At 37.5% G+C, this 15,125-nt stretch overlaps 1 protein-coding gene across 3 annotated transcripts in view; it reads left to right on the plus strand.

The window, feature by feature from the left end:
- The window catches only part of LOC121370856 (WD repeat-containing protein 64-like), a 59,620-nt gene that overhangs the window by 26,391 nt on the left and 18,104 nt on the right, over window positions 1-15,125 (plus strand). For all 3 annotated transcript variants that reach the window (XM_041496363.1, XM_041496364.1, XM_041496365.1), the window contains exons 12-22: window positions 1,419-1,503; window positions 2,428-2,516; window positions 3,015-3,074; window positions 3,286-3,409; window positions 4,330-4,493; window positions 5,318-5,500; window positions 6,825-6,949; window positions 9,983-10,114; window positions 11,428-11,539; window positions 11,988-12,078; window positions 12,826-13,007. In XM_041496363.1, the coding sequence (XP_041352297.1) occupies window positions 1,419-1,503; window positions 2,428-2,516; window positions 3,015-3,074; window positions 3,286-3,409; window positions 4,330-4,493; window positions 5,318-5,500; window positions 6,825-6,949; window positions 9,983-10,114; window positions 11,428-11,539; window positions 11,988-12,078; window positions 12,826-13,007 (1,347 nt within the window). The remainder of the gene's footprint in view (window positions 1-1,418; window positions 1,504-2,427; window positions 2,517-3,014; window positions 3,075-3,285; window positions 3,410-4,329; window positions 4,494-5,317; window positions 5,501-6,824; window positions 6,950-9,982; window positions 10,115-11,427; window positions 11,540-11,987; window positions 12,079-12,825; window positions 13,008-15,125) is intronic.

Genomic DNA, 15,125 nt, shown 5'->3' on the forward strand with positions numbered 1-15,125 from the left:
AGCCAGTGCACCACGACTGGTATATTAAATTCCGTGGTATGTCTTGTCTGTGGGATGGTGCACATAAAATATCCCTTGCTACTAATGGAATTTTTTTATCAGTTTTCCTCGCTAAGACAATATGTCAAAATTACCAAATGTTTAACATCCAATAGTCAATTGTTAATAAATCAAGTTGTGTTCTAGTAGTGTCCTTAAACAAAACAAACTTTATATATATAAAACATATATAACATATATATATATATATATATATATATATATATATATATATATTGTTTCCACAATTTGATTGAATATTTGTGTATTTGTACACACATATGTATGCCGTGTGCCTGTGAGAGTATATGCGTATATTTGGGTTTATAAATGTAGAATGCATATGTTTGAGCCCATGTATAATTATATGTTCGTGTGTATGTGTCACTGTGTGTGTGTGCGCGCAGAAGATGTTGCTATTAGGCTATTACGAAAACCATATAAGGGTGGGGTTTTTTTTCAAAATAAATAATTGCTGTCTACATATGCACTCAAACTCCATTTAACGAACTTTTCCTTACTAATTTATGAACAAAAAAGTCAAAACATTCCCACTAGTAGCGTCAACATAACCTTTTCGGTAACGACAGCGTTAAATTTTGCTCGTAGCAATCTTATCTTTTAAGTGTTGGATATTTATTCCTACATCACAAACTATACGTATTTTCCCCCCATATTCGTGTATGTTCATGTGAAAAAAAACCCCAACAACCCAGAACTGGATTAATCCAGGATTTTATATAACAATTCTTTTTCGTAGAGAACGTGGGCGAGGAATTAAATCCGCTGAATTATTTTCTTTTTTCTAACATTTTTCATAGATGTCTAATGACTAACGAAATACCTGGTTTAAACACTAAACTAAAATGATGGAAATATTAAATGAATCCGGTATTTTATATTACTTTTTTTTTCGTACAGAATAACGTAGGCGAGGAATTAAATCCGCTGATTTTTTTTTCTAACATTTTTCATAGATGTGTAATGACTAACAAAATGTCTGGTTTAAACACTAACAGACAAAAAGATGGAAATATTTGTATTTTAAAAATATTGTTATCAGTAGTACGTATGTTCTGTCGCATGATGTGCGGTCGGTCTAGGGTCGATCCCCGTCGGTGGGTCAATTGGGCTATCTCTCATTCCAGCCAGTGCACCACGACTGGCATATAAAAGGTTGTGCTATGTTGTATCCCATCTGTGCATATAAAATAAACTTTGCCACTGACAAATGTAGCGGGTTTCCTCTCTAAAGCTATGTCACAATTATCAAAACTTTGACATCCAATAGCCGAAGATTAATAAATCAATGTGCTCTAGTGGTGTCGTTAAATAAAACAAATTTTAGCATAATTGATTTGTTCTTCAATATTCCGCAGGTGTTCACAGACAACGAGGAACGTCCAGGGGAGAAGAGAATCTATTCAATGTTGTTTGACAACAAATACGACCGGCTATTAACAGGTGCGATATTTAATTTAAAGGTGTGTACTTAATAGTTCAAGGGGCGGGGTGTAGCCCAAAACAGAGGTCGCAGTGTTCCAAATTGTATCCCACCAGTTCAGAGTTCAAAATGTATTAAATATAACCACGTGTGTCATTGGTGAGATGTATGACAGGACTTGTTGTCATAAAATGTTTCATCTGGTGAGACATTGCTCCACGGCAGTCCCACGGTAAGACACCCGACTCCACCTAAATATATTAAACTGCCTTTTTTCTGGCTTTTGGAAAAATTTAATTGTGTTGCTCTTTTCACAAGTTGATCTATGTGCCCCCCCCCCCCCCCCAAAAAAAAAAAAAAAGAAGAAAAAAAAAAAAAGAGAAAAAAAAAAAGAGAAGCAAAATATATTTCCTGAACGAGTCCCTAAGTATTGTCTATTAGGAAGTGGACCATTTTGTTTCTGGATCCACCCTTGAGTTCTGTATATGAGAAAGTGGACTAAATGTTTGGGAATAGTAGATAATGTGACAATATTCCAAGCTCTATACTAACTGTCAACATACTTATACGTTGACCTCCAAATGGCTATAGTTTAAAATGTGTTAAGATGTCATTATTTTTAGCAATATGATTTCTGATTATACTGATATGTTTTTCTAGCTTTATATGTTTAATTACGAGTGCGTAAACATTGTTCACTGTTATGTTGTTGAAAATGGACTAAAGTTTTAAGAGGAGTAGACAATGTGACAACATTCCAAGCTCTATACTAACTGTCAACATACTTATACGTTGACCTCCAAATGGCTATAGTTTAAAATGTGTTAAGATGTCATTAATTTTAGTAATATGATTTCTGATTATACTGATATTTTTTTCTACCTTTATATGTTTAATTATGAGAGTATGCACATTGATCACCGTTATGCTATTGATTCACGCAGGCTCCAGCGTCATTGACTCGTGGCCTCTGACTAGGGCAGTACAAGACACGATGCAGGTTCCACATACCCACGACAGACCACTCAGCCAGGTTAGAATATTATAGCAGACTTTTCTCTCTTTTCTACCAGCTTCGGAGGGAACATGTCGTGGTCAAGTCATAGCCTCTTAGCCTGCCAGGTGCTGAATTTGCATTACGGTACAAACTCCCACTCAGAGATAAAAAATGTTTATCACTAATCGAGGACACTAATTACATACAACAATTCTTTCTCACTAACCACCACCTATCGCCCTGGAAAGAAATAAAACAAAGAAAGAAAGAAAGAAACCTACAAAAACATCCCCACCACAAACACCCGAAAACAAACCGACTATTGTTTGCATTACTAATAAAACAAAACAAGACACCCCACCCCAGCCCCGAAAAAAACCCCTACAACACCAAAACAAAACAACAAAATAAAAACCAAACAACAACAACAACAAGCATACAAACAAACAACTAGGCCTTTTATTAGTTAAAAACTGTTGATATTAATAAGTTTTTCTACTTCATTTGTCGAAATAATTCTCATTACTATTTAAGGTATTGTACAACAGTGAGCTGAATCAAGTGGTTTCCGTTTGCACAGAATCATTTCTGAAGGTACGGTTTTTGTATTATAATATATAGTAGATAAATCGTTCTAATCCTGCTGACAATATATGTAAACATCATCAATACGCTGACATAAGTGTATTCTTTTAATGGTTCGTGCCTTTGTGCTTTTAAAGAAAGATAATTTATTAAGTTTGAAACTAGATTTTATTTCGCATTGTGGAAAGTGATGAGCTCTTGTTTAATATTGTTTATTTAGGTTTGGGAGATGGACACAGGCAAGGTCATATACTCCATTACAGAAGCACACGGTCCAGGAATTGAAATTACTGCAATAACGCTAGACAAGTCAGGTTACAGACTAGTTAGTGGAGGCTATGATGGTATGTAGTTGTTATTCTAGAAAACAATATTTAAAAAATGATTGTTTAAGAGCAACTCAAGTTTGAACAATCAGTGAATCAATAAATGAATCAAACAAACAGACAAACAAACAATACTTCATTTCGTGACAATTAATTACTGATATAATTTTTATGTCCTTCCTATATTTTGGACTTGTGCAGAGATATGCAACTGAAAATGTTAATTATTATTAGTTGTTTAGAATACATATTTGAAAAAAAAGTCAAAACATTAAAGAATAACCACTTCAGATCATCTGATGTTTGTTCTGCTACACATGTTTCATTACACCAATAGATGAAAGAAAATACCAACTATTTTAACTTGATTAAAAGTAACAGACTATGTTTATTTGGTAAAACGAATTTATAATTGTTTATAATATTACATACAATTGCATTTTACTTCATGCAAATGATTTACATCCACTAGTATGCCATCATGAACATGTGTCTGGTTTGTTAAATATCAACGCCCTTATTCCAACAAACCATTCTCTCAATAATATGATTTTCCTCTAGTCGACAGTTAAAGAGTGCGATTTTTCATGCTCCTTGGTTTTTCAAAAATGAAAATCCTTTGATTTGCAACAGAGATAACATATTTGTCATAAACAAATCTACGGACACTGATAAATATTATCAGGGATTATCGTTTTTAATGTCTATGTTCTATTATACTCACGGATTTTAGTGGTTTTGAAATGATGGCATTCATGATATAATGTGTTTTTCATGTTTAATCTACAGGTTCTATTAAGATCTCGGATTTGTGTGTAGGTTAAATGATGGTCAGGTGGCATTCACTATGGTATTCTATGTTTAAATGACAGGTTTTAGTGTGACCTGGTCAAAGGTTGGAATTCACGAAGTAATATATTTTCATGTTTAATGTTCAGGTTCTATTAAGATCTGGGATTTTGGCGCTGGTCAGATGATCAAGTCGAAGTCAGGGCGAGGCGTGGATGAAGACCTTAGCATCACGGGATTGGTCTACTACCGCTGTGAGAATGACCACGTGTTACTGGCGTGTGGGTGGAACAACAGAATCAAGATGATATTGGTTAGTATATCAAACTATGGCTATTTTATGCTTACATGTATACAACGTTTATCAAACTATCCACGGAGCTCTGAAGTTTGCAGATTCATGTAGTATTTTGATAATAATTCTGTCGATGTTTCCTAAATATATTATTCTGAATGTGTTTTTATATGGTTTAATCTATACGATTATGTAGTTTATCTTCGTTCAGTTATCTGAAAGATTATGTCATCTTATCTTTAATCAGTCATTAAAATGAGTATGTCATTTTATCTTTTTCACGATTTCTACATAATTGATGGGTGGGAGTGGGGTGTGTGTGACGTATCCCAGTTCTAAAGCGCTCTCCTGATACATGGTCGGAGTGGAATCGATGCCCCAATGGTCGATTTATCGTTCCAGCCAGTCGTGATTTATGTCATTCTGTCTATGGGATGGTGCTTTAAAAAGATCTCTTGCTACTTATTGAAAAAATATAGCGATTTTTCTCTCTAATCCAAGCATCAGACTACCAACTGCCAGCAGCAAGTCGGCCATCTATCTACTGTCACGACGTTTACGGCTATCCATTTGCTAGTGTGAACACACTTACAACTCGATTTACGCCGTATAACCCATTAGTTGTTAAGTCGGAAATTGGAGAAATTACAACACAACCGTTAAGTTGGTCAACATCGTCGTGACAGTTCATAGTCTGATCCTAGCATTATACTATATCAAAATTACTAAATGTTTGACATCCAATAGCCGATGATTAATAAATCAATGTGATATGGTGGTGTCGTTAAACAATACACACTTTATCTACACAATTATGTGCTTTTATTCCTGTTTGTCCACAGGATCCGAGTGACAGCCACGATCTGCCAGTCCTCCACGAGTTTAGCGACGTGTACTACTGGCCGAGAGAGGCGAGTTTCTCCCTGTGTAGCGAGTCCAAGTCGCCCACCCTGAACGAGACCAAGTCCTCGTCGAGAACCGACACTAGTCTGCCTAACGCACAAATCACCAATGTGTTCAGAAAAGTGAGTCTATACTGGACAAACAAAAATAGTATCCCCACCCCCCCCCCCCAAAAAAAACCCCAAACCCCCCAAAACCCCCAAACAAACTTAAAATGGAAAGAAAAAAAAAAGATGAAAAGAAACGCGAATGTTACTTTTATTTACATTATTCATTTTGAATCCAATTAGCTTTTGTGTCTGTCTACAATTACTAACGTTTTATGAACATTTTTGTTCCTTTTTGATATTCTGTTTACCGAAATAATTTGATCACAAAGAATATATATACACTAAATTATTCGTGACGAAGAATATATAGCAATAAGGAAAACGTGCCAAGATTTGTTTTTATTATAATAGAAATGAAGGGTCCACGGGAATAACCAATGTTGTCCAAACAGGTAGTCAGTATTATAACGGTCGTGTATGTTAAGGTTACATTGACACGCTAAATTAAAAACCTATAATTGTGGTTGGTGGTAAATTATCGTCGGCGAAATGACAAAAAGGTCGTAACTACGCTTTTGGCGAGAAATCACTTTTTGAAATTTCCAGAGTTAGAACGTTCATATTCTGCTTTTGTCAAAAGATCGTAACTATCGGCCTATTAGAAAGTGGTTGACTGTCACATGACAAATAGTCGTATTAAAACTGGTCCAAGAAACAAAATGACAAAACGTCGTATCTACAAAGTGGGAAGCTAGAGTGTGGACATGACGCTCAGCATTGCATTATGTTCACACATTACATGGATTACATGTAAATAAAACCAGTTAATTACACCTGATTGTATGTGTATTTAATCCATGTATAAATCTTGCCTCATTCCTTCAACCTGTGTTAAATTCTAGATCAAAATGTCGTAACTGACATTTTTAACGACATTTCAGGTGTAAAATATCGTAAGTACATTTGTAGACCTGACACATAGGGTAAAACGTCCTAATTTCGGACGTAGCCTAACTATGGTACACCCACTATTAAGTAGTTATCACTATTAACTGTTAATATGTTCGCATAACAACGACTATAACAAAATAACGTATTTTTCGAAAAATATTCAGTTTGTTTTTCTATCCTGTAACATTTTGAAAAGTGTAGTTACGACGTTTTGTCATTTCGCCAACGTTATGCTTCCTTAGGTATAAATATTCCACGATTGCAGGGTTGTAAACTTCAAAAAAATTAAAATATCACATTACCTAAAATGTGACATAACAGGTTAATCCCGTGCACCCTTCAAATACTAGTATATTAGCCCATTTTAAGTAGGCCTATAAATTAAAATTAATTAGATATACCAACATGATATACTGCTCTATATCTTATACAACAATGATTGTAGGACTACATATTGTCTTCCCATGAAGTGACGTGTATGGTTGCATTCAAAGAGGAAGTCCTATTTACCGGGACAGGAAATGGCAGTATCGTTATGTGGGATATGAAAAAGTCACTTGTGAATAGAATGTAAGTATTTCCCATACACTGATCTGTAGTTGTACACCAATTGTTAAAATTTACATGATTGCATGTAAAGACGCAATCAGATAATTTTAAACGTTAAAGCATATTAATCATTTGTCCATTGGCTTTCATTTGCGTAGTTGGTGTGTGTGTGTGTGTGTGTGTGTGTGTGTGGTGTGTGTGTGTGCGTGTGTGCCTGTGTGTCCATGGAAGCCGTGACCCCCAATATATAGTCTTCACACCATTTTATATTTAAAGGGACATTCCTGAGTCTGCTGCAGTTTTTAAGATGTTATCGACTAACAGAGACTTTTTAACGATTGTAATTACATATCAAATATATTTTTCTGCATAAAATATTAGTGGCTGTATATTAAACGTGTTTCTGATCGTTCTAATATTTGTACTAGGTTAAATTTCATTTTATTTCCTAAAATATTATTTTTTCATACGTACGGCATTATTTGAAGACACAATCTAGTTTGGGCTTCTTACAAATATTAAGACGACCAGAAACACATTGAATATACAGACACTGATATTCTAAACAAGAAAATATATTTAATTTGTAAGTTTAATCGTTGAATTATTTTATTAGTCAGAAACATCTGACAATGCAGTAAACTCAGGAATGTCCCTTTAAAATTTAAATTTTCGACAACTGCCAGAAACATTCACAAAAAGGGAAAACACTGAAACATGTACGTCACCAAAACCAGGGATGGATTTATCTTGTAATCTGAAAACCTGCTATTTGTTTTCTTTCGCGTAGACATGGCATTTGTCAGTTGATAAATAAAAACAAATCCTTTCTTTAATGAAAGAGGTTTTTAAAAAAATTACAAATACAACTCTAGACTTTCATGTTTTTATAATGATCGTCTTAAAACATTGATCAATCGACCACCTCATTAATCATCTACTGGTTCTGTATTCACGTAAATCACCTGTTACAGAGTTGGGATTTAGAGCAATATATAAAGGGTCATGGCATATAATGCGATGGTGTATGCAGGTCTGACTATGAGAAGACACATACGCAATGCCATGTTCCCTACACAATACGTGCAGCCTATGGTGTATGCAGTTCCCTCCATGGGAAGATACATACGCAATGCCATGTTCCATATACAATACGTGCAGCCTATCGTGTATGCAGTTCCCTCCATGGGAAGATACATACGCAATGCCATGTTCCCTACACAATACGTGCAGCCTATGGTGTATGCAGTTCCCTCCACGAGAAGATACATACGCAGTGCCATGTTCCCTACACGAAAGGTGTAGCCTATATGGCGACAGCGGGTTTCCGCTTTCTCCGTCTACACAACATCGCAATAAACATTTTAGACACAGGATAGCTGTAGTTATAGTGCACTGATAATAGTGTTGTTATGTTCGTGCCTTCTATTACAGAAAGTAATTGAACTCATATGTTTTAGGCACGCAACTAGCTTAAGAAACTGTTTATTGCTGCTACCTTCAGATGTCTACTTAAGCTATAGCACATTTTAAATCCATACGGTCCTATTCGGAAGTGCGGCTTCCATTCTCTTTAATTATTAAAAGCAATGACCTTTTCTGTAATCAATATGGTAGTCGCAGTTGACACAATAGATTTTCTGGACAAATGTTTATTGATGTCAATGTTTTATCAGTGTACACATATTGGCCAGACGTTGACGCCACTGCTATATCAACAAGTTCTGATATAGCAAACACGACTATTGGAAAGAGCAGAGGTTGAGGCGATGGTGCTTGGCACCTTGACATTTACATATCAGCTTTGTTTTTAAATTTGTTAAAATGGAAACGATTGAATCGGGACACTGATGGTAGCTGTTTGAAAATGAATACACAGTCTCGTGACCTAAGCCACATTTTTCTAGCAGTAAAGGTCATATGCTCGAATCGGTCTGCGTAATGTTTAAAACGTTAAATATTGTTTTATTTAACAACAACACTAGAGCACATTGATTAATCAATCATCGGCTATTGGATGTGAAACATTTGATAATTCTGACACGTAGTCATCAGGGGAAACCCACAACACATTTCCTAATGCAGCAAGGGATCTTTTATATGCACCTTCCCACAGACAGAAAAGAACATACCATGACCTTTGACCAGTTATGGTGCATTGGTTAGAACAAGAAGAAACTCAGTCAGTTGAATGAATCCACCTTAGGTGGTTCTATCCTGCGATCCAAGCACCTCAAGTGAGCACTCAACCAATAGTGTGTGTCCGGTTTGTTTTTTCATCTAAAGTAAAACGTAGGTTTACTATGTGGTTCTGATCATCTTATATTCAATAAAAAAAATACATTATGTGCAAGTTCGAATTATGTGTTATGGTAGGCATCATATAATTAGCAAGCTTTTATGTATTATAAAACATTGTGACCAATGCCTTAACCCTTGGAGGTCAGAGGCCGATTGCCAAAGAAAAAAAGAAAAAAATGTTTTATTTAACGACGTACTCAAAATTATTATTTATGGACATATGGTTAAGGACCACACAGATAATGAGAAAGGAAACCCGCTACGGCTACTCCAATGGCTAGCACCAAGAGATCCACAAACATGATAGCACATAGCACGACCTTTGTTACACCACTTGTAAGCACTGGCTAGAACGAGAAAAAGCCTAATGAGTCTACCACACGACAATCACTATACCACTGGGCCAAATCCAACCCCTTTTATTTTACAAGTGCTTCAGGTAGAAAATAGTCACTGTTACTGTGCCATACTTGATTTATTTTAATTTTAATTTAAAAAATTGTTGTTATTTATTTATTGTTCATGTTGTTCTTTTTCTTTTCATTATTATTGACTGCTCGTTAGTTATTGTCATTCTACGACCCTGGTGAAAAGTTACAGTTTTCGTCGCAGACTGTCTGCGACTATGTTCCCACAACCTTTTTATTTGGTCTGTGTCAATCTGTGTCGGTCGCCGATAAGTTACATATTTTATGGAAACCATTTTTGTTTTTAATGAAACAAAGCGTTGTTTAAAAATGTATTTGCCATTAGTTTCCAGCTACCCCCTGCTGACCCGGAGAGTACAGACATTCAGGTGAGACTACTCCAGAGTGGGGAGCGGAGGGTGAACGCCATCGGAGTTCTCGTGCATAAAGTTAGAAAACCGGATCCTGCGTATATCAAGTAAGCTTTCTTATTTATTGTATTAGTAAATGTGGATAACGAGAGCTAAACGCATTAGAAATTATTGTGCATAATGTTAGAAAACCCAAAGCTTGCACACATCGAGTTCCTTTCCTTATTTAATGTATCGATTAATATTTGCACGTTAACATTATTGAATGTTTAACAACATCCCAGCACAAAAAAAACCCCCAACCGCATCGACTATTGGGTTTCAAACTATTTTCACGTTACTGTTTTCTTTTTTACTTAGTTCATTTACCTTTAATTATTAATGTATCTAGATAACGTATACTGGTGGTCCTCGGGGGAATGATCGGTAATTTGTGGAGCGGGGGGGGGGGGGGGGGGGGGGGGGGGTAATATTCTAAACTGGCAAATGTCAAGCTGAAATTTGTTCAGTAAATAAATAATAAATTGTCGTTGCTCGCTAGTATAATTAAGGCTCTTGCAGTGCTTGGGATAGTTGCATTCACCCAGAACCCCCCTGAATCCAACCTTGGACCCACATCTGCCAAATGTAGAGTTAAGCTTGCATAACGTGACCATGGTAGTAGGGAGCAACGACTAAATCACTATTGATTGATTGTACATGTAGACAAATCAAGGGTTTGCCCGGGCAGTGTGTAACTAGAATATGTTAGAATGATGAGATTGTTTTTCTCAATGCTTAAATTATATGTTTGACCTACACCCATACTACTGATTGGCAGCGCACCAATATTACATCCTATACTGCCATTCCATGTCTCCTCATTCCATGTCTCCTCATTCCATGTCTCCTCATTCCATGTCTCCTCATTCCATGTCTCCTCATTCCATGTCTCCTCATTCCATGTCTCCTCATCGTTGTTTCTTTCATTCCTTATTTATTTAATGCTATGCTCAGGCTACCGACTGTCACGACAAAGTACGCCAACTTTATGCTGTCACAACTTCTACGACTGTTCAGTTGCTAGTCTGAGCGCCCTTACAACTCGATTCTCGTCGTATCCAACTTCTACGACCGATAAGTTGTTAATCTGAGCGCAACAGTCGTAAGTCGGGAGTTTGGGGGAAATTACAACGCAACCGTCGAGTTGGCCTACTTCATTGTGACAGTTGACAGTTTGAACCTAGCATTAAGCAACCATGCATCTCTTCAAAGTGTCTGTTTTGTTGTTCTTCTTGTTATAGTTATAGCTGTTTTGTTGTATTTTGACACGCCAAATATACCCAAGCATTGACTTAATTTTAATGTGTATAAACATTACACAATTATACTACATATATTATTATACTTAGCTAATATTCTTGTTGTAATCAAACTTTAGAAAGCTGACTGAATTACACCATGTAGAGTCGGACCAAGACGAAGTTTCTACGTCCGCTGGCGAAAGTCATCCTGTGTCTAGAGATTCTGGCACAACACAAAGCCACAAGACAGTGAGCAAACACAGATACATACCTACATGCATCTTTATAGGAAACTAGTTTAGTAATGTTATAAGTACACGGTGCAATAGAAAAAAAAGGAAAGAGAGAGAGAGAGAGAGAGAGAGAGAGAGAGAGAGAGAGAGAGAGAGAGAGAGAGAGAGAGAGAGAGAGAGAGAGAGAGAGAGAGAGAGAGACAGACAGACAGAGAGACAGACAGAGAGACAAACAGAGAGAGAGAAAGAAAGCGAGACAGGGAGAGTGCTAGGGACAGAGAGAGACTCACACACAGAGAGAGAGAGAGAGAGAGAGAGAGAGAGAGAGAGAGAGAGAGAGAGAGAGAGAGAGAGAGAGAGAGAGAGAGAGGAAGAGAGATAGAGATGGGAATGGAACAAATAAAGCTATTCTGTCATATGATGAGCTTTTGTCTTCCATATCATTTTTATAATGTTACTTTTAGACAAGTAGAGATGGACCGCCAGGTGAACATGAAACCAGTCAGAAGAACACACCAAGCACCGCCAAATCGCGAGAACAAAGAACCCAACCACGTAAGAGGCAATTCATATTGTTCACTGTAGTTTATCGATGGTATACAACGTTATAAATATGTTTTGATAGAAGGAAGGAAGGAAATGGTTTATTTAACGACGCACTCAACACATTTCATTTACAGTTATATGGCGTCAGACATATGGTTAAGGACCACACAGATGTTGACGGAGGAAACCCGCTGTCGCCACTTCATGGGCTACTGTTTTCAATTAGCAGCAAGGGATCTTTTATATACACCATCCCATAGAGAGGACAGCACATACCACGGCCTTTTATGTACCAGTCGTGGTGCACTGACTGAAGCGAGAAATATCCCAATGGGCCCACTGACTGGGATCGATCCCAAACCGACCACATATCAAGCGAGCGCTTTACCACTGGGCTACGTCCCACCCCATGTTTTGATAGATATGTCAGGGTTGTACAATTACCTTGTTTTCATTGGGAAGGGTGTGGAAATAGGGCGTCATGTAAATCAATGCAAAAACAGTATTCTAGCTTATAAATCAGTTGATATGTTTGGACTTTCTTCTATGGGATTGAGACACAATAATGTCATGAACGTAGTAAATTAATAAAAATATAACTGCTTTCTAAATTAAATGATGAGTTATCATGGTTGGAAAACGTTTACCCCATGATATCTGTAGCAACTACATCCAGATCTCGTTGTTACCTGTAGCACTAAAATACATTTATAGAGATTTCATTTTGAAACTTTTCTTTTCTTTTTTTTACCCCAGATGGACGCGATGTAATAGTGAACATGAGCGGCGCCGAAAGCACGTCGTCGAAGGGTAGTAGTAAACGGGTGCGGATGGAGGATGACAACGTGGACCCGGATGCTAAGATGATCGTGGAGGAGCACCAGCCCCTGGTCGTGACGGCGCACCAGGATTCGTTCATCAGGTTCTGGAACTTTGACGTGAGTTCTTATAAACGTAATTTGCATTCAGTTAGGTTAGGAGAGAGTCAGTGGAGTAAGTGACTATGCCATCGGTCTTAAGGCTTGTAGATACAGTCAAACCTGTCTTAGCGGCCACCTGTACCTTTCGGTCACCTGTTTTAAGCGGCCACCTCCCCCCCACCCCCAAACGATTTATAATGTAAATGCACCTGTAATAAGCGGACATCTGTCTAACGCGGCCAGCGGCCACCTAAATCGAATCCCAAATCCCTAAAATACTGGGATTGAAACCTTTATAGCAGTTCCATCCCAGAGCTAGGTGCATTGGTTTCTCTCAATTCAACTGATTGTGTTTTTTTCTCTCATTTCAACCAGTGCCCCATTCCAACCAGTGGTATGTGCTTTCCGTGGGAAAGTGCATATACAAGTTCCCTTACTGCATTAGGAAAAGTGTAGCGGTTTTTCTCTGATGACTACGAGTCAGAATAACTGTATATTTGACATCCAATAGCTGATGATTAATTAATCAATGTGCTCCAGTGGTGTCGTTAAACAAAAGAAACTTTTGGTTTATCTCACTACCCACTGTCAGCTAATCATTAACCCTTGTCCGAGGCATCTGACGTGTATTATCAGAACAATGTGTTTAAAACGCCAAAATTGTTATCACATTCTAACAAAAACATGTTTTATTTAACGACGCACTCATCACATTGTATTTACGGTTATATGGTGTCGGACATATGGTTAAGGACCACACATATATTAAGAGAGGAAACCCACTGTCGCCACTTCATGGGCTACTCTTTTCGATAAGAAGCAAGGGATCTTTTATATGCACCATCCCACAGACATGAAAGTACATACCACGGCTTTTGTTACACCAGTTGTGCAGCAAAAAAAAGAAGAAATGTTTTATTTAACGACGCACTCATCACATTTTATTTACGGTTATATGGCGTCAGACATATGGTTAAGGACCACACAGAGTTGGAGAGGAAACCCGCTGTCGCCACTTCATGGGCAACTCTTTCCGATTAGCAGCAAGGGATCTTTTATTTGCGCTTCTCACAGGCAGGATAGCACACATCATGGCCTTTGTTGAACCAGTTATGGATCACTGGTCGGTGCAAGTGGTTTACACCTACCCAATGAGCCTTGCGGAGCACTCACTCAGGGTTTGGAGTCGGTATCTGGATTAAAAATCCCATGCCTCGACTGGGATCCGAACCCAGTACCTACCAGCCTGTTGACCGATGGCCTAACGACGACGCCACCGAGGCCGGTCAGTTGTGGAGCACTGACTGGAATGAGACATAACCCAATGGGTCCACCGATGGGGATCGATCCTAGACCGACGGCGCATCAAGCAAACGCTTTACCACTGGGCTACGTCCCGCCCCTTTTTAGGAGAGCGTCAGTGGAGTAAGTGGCTAATAGCAGTTCCATCCCAGAGCTAGGTGCACTGGTTTCTCTCACTATGCGGTGCCAACTACTCATTAACCCCTGTCCTGGACAGACTTCCGAAGCATCTGAGGTGTATTATCAGAACAACGTGTTTAAAACTCTAAACGACAAAACTGTTATCACATTCTAACAATTTTCGTAACTGAACATGTAAAATGTGAAAAGGGAAGATCGTTTGTGTTACCTGGTAATAATTTGATGTAAATTTCTGCGTCTGCAAATATTTTTATAGTTTATAAATCCGAGACTTAATTCACAAGTCTCTCTTAAAGTGACAGAGTTAAACACTATGACGTATTTGATAACCATTAGAATCGTTTCTGATAATTGAAATCCAACATTACTTAAAACTTTATTGATTAGGTTATCAATCTGAAATTTGTCTGGCCATCCTTGTGCTTCCAATACTACAAAAAGGTGAGGGTTTTTCTTCATATTTTAAAAACGCTGGTACCTCTGAAAAGTAATGATTATGGATAGAAGCTCTAGTTTATTTTTAAGGGTATATCCATGTTTTAACGTCACAACCTCTCATTTCACTCTATTGTAACTTTGTCCAAATTGATTGAAAACATATTTTATTGCATAAACAAAAGGATTAGACACCCTTCTGCCAACTTATTAGGCCCTCTCCTATATACTCACAATATAATGGCAACAATTACTTAA

Source organism: Gigantopelta aegis, chromosome 4 (assembly GCF_016097555.1).
Source record: "Gigantopelta aegis isolate Gae_Host chromosome 4, Gae_host_genome, whole genome shotgun sequence".
Taxonomy (NCBI): Eukaryota; Metazoa; Mollusca; class Gastropoda; order Neomphalida; family Peltospiridae; genus Gigantopelta; species Gigantopelta aegis.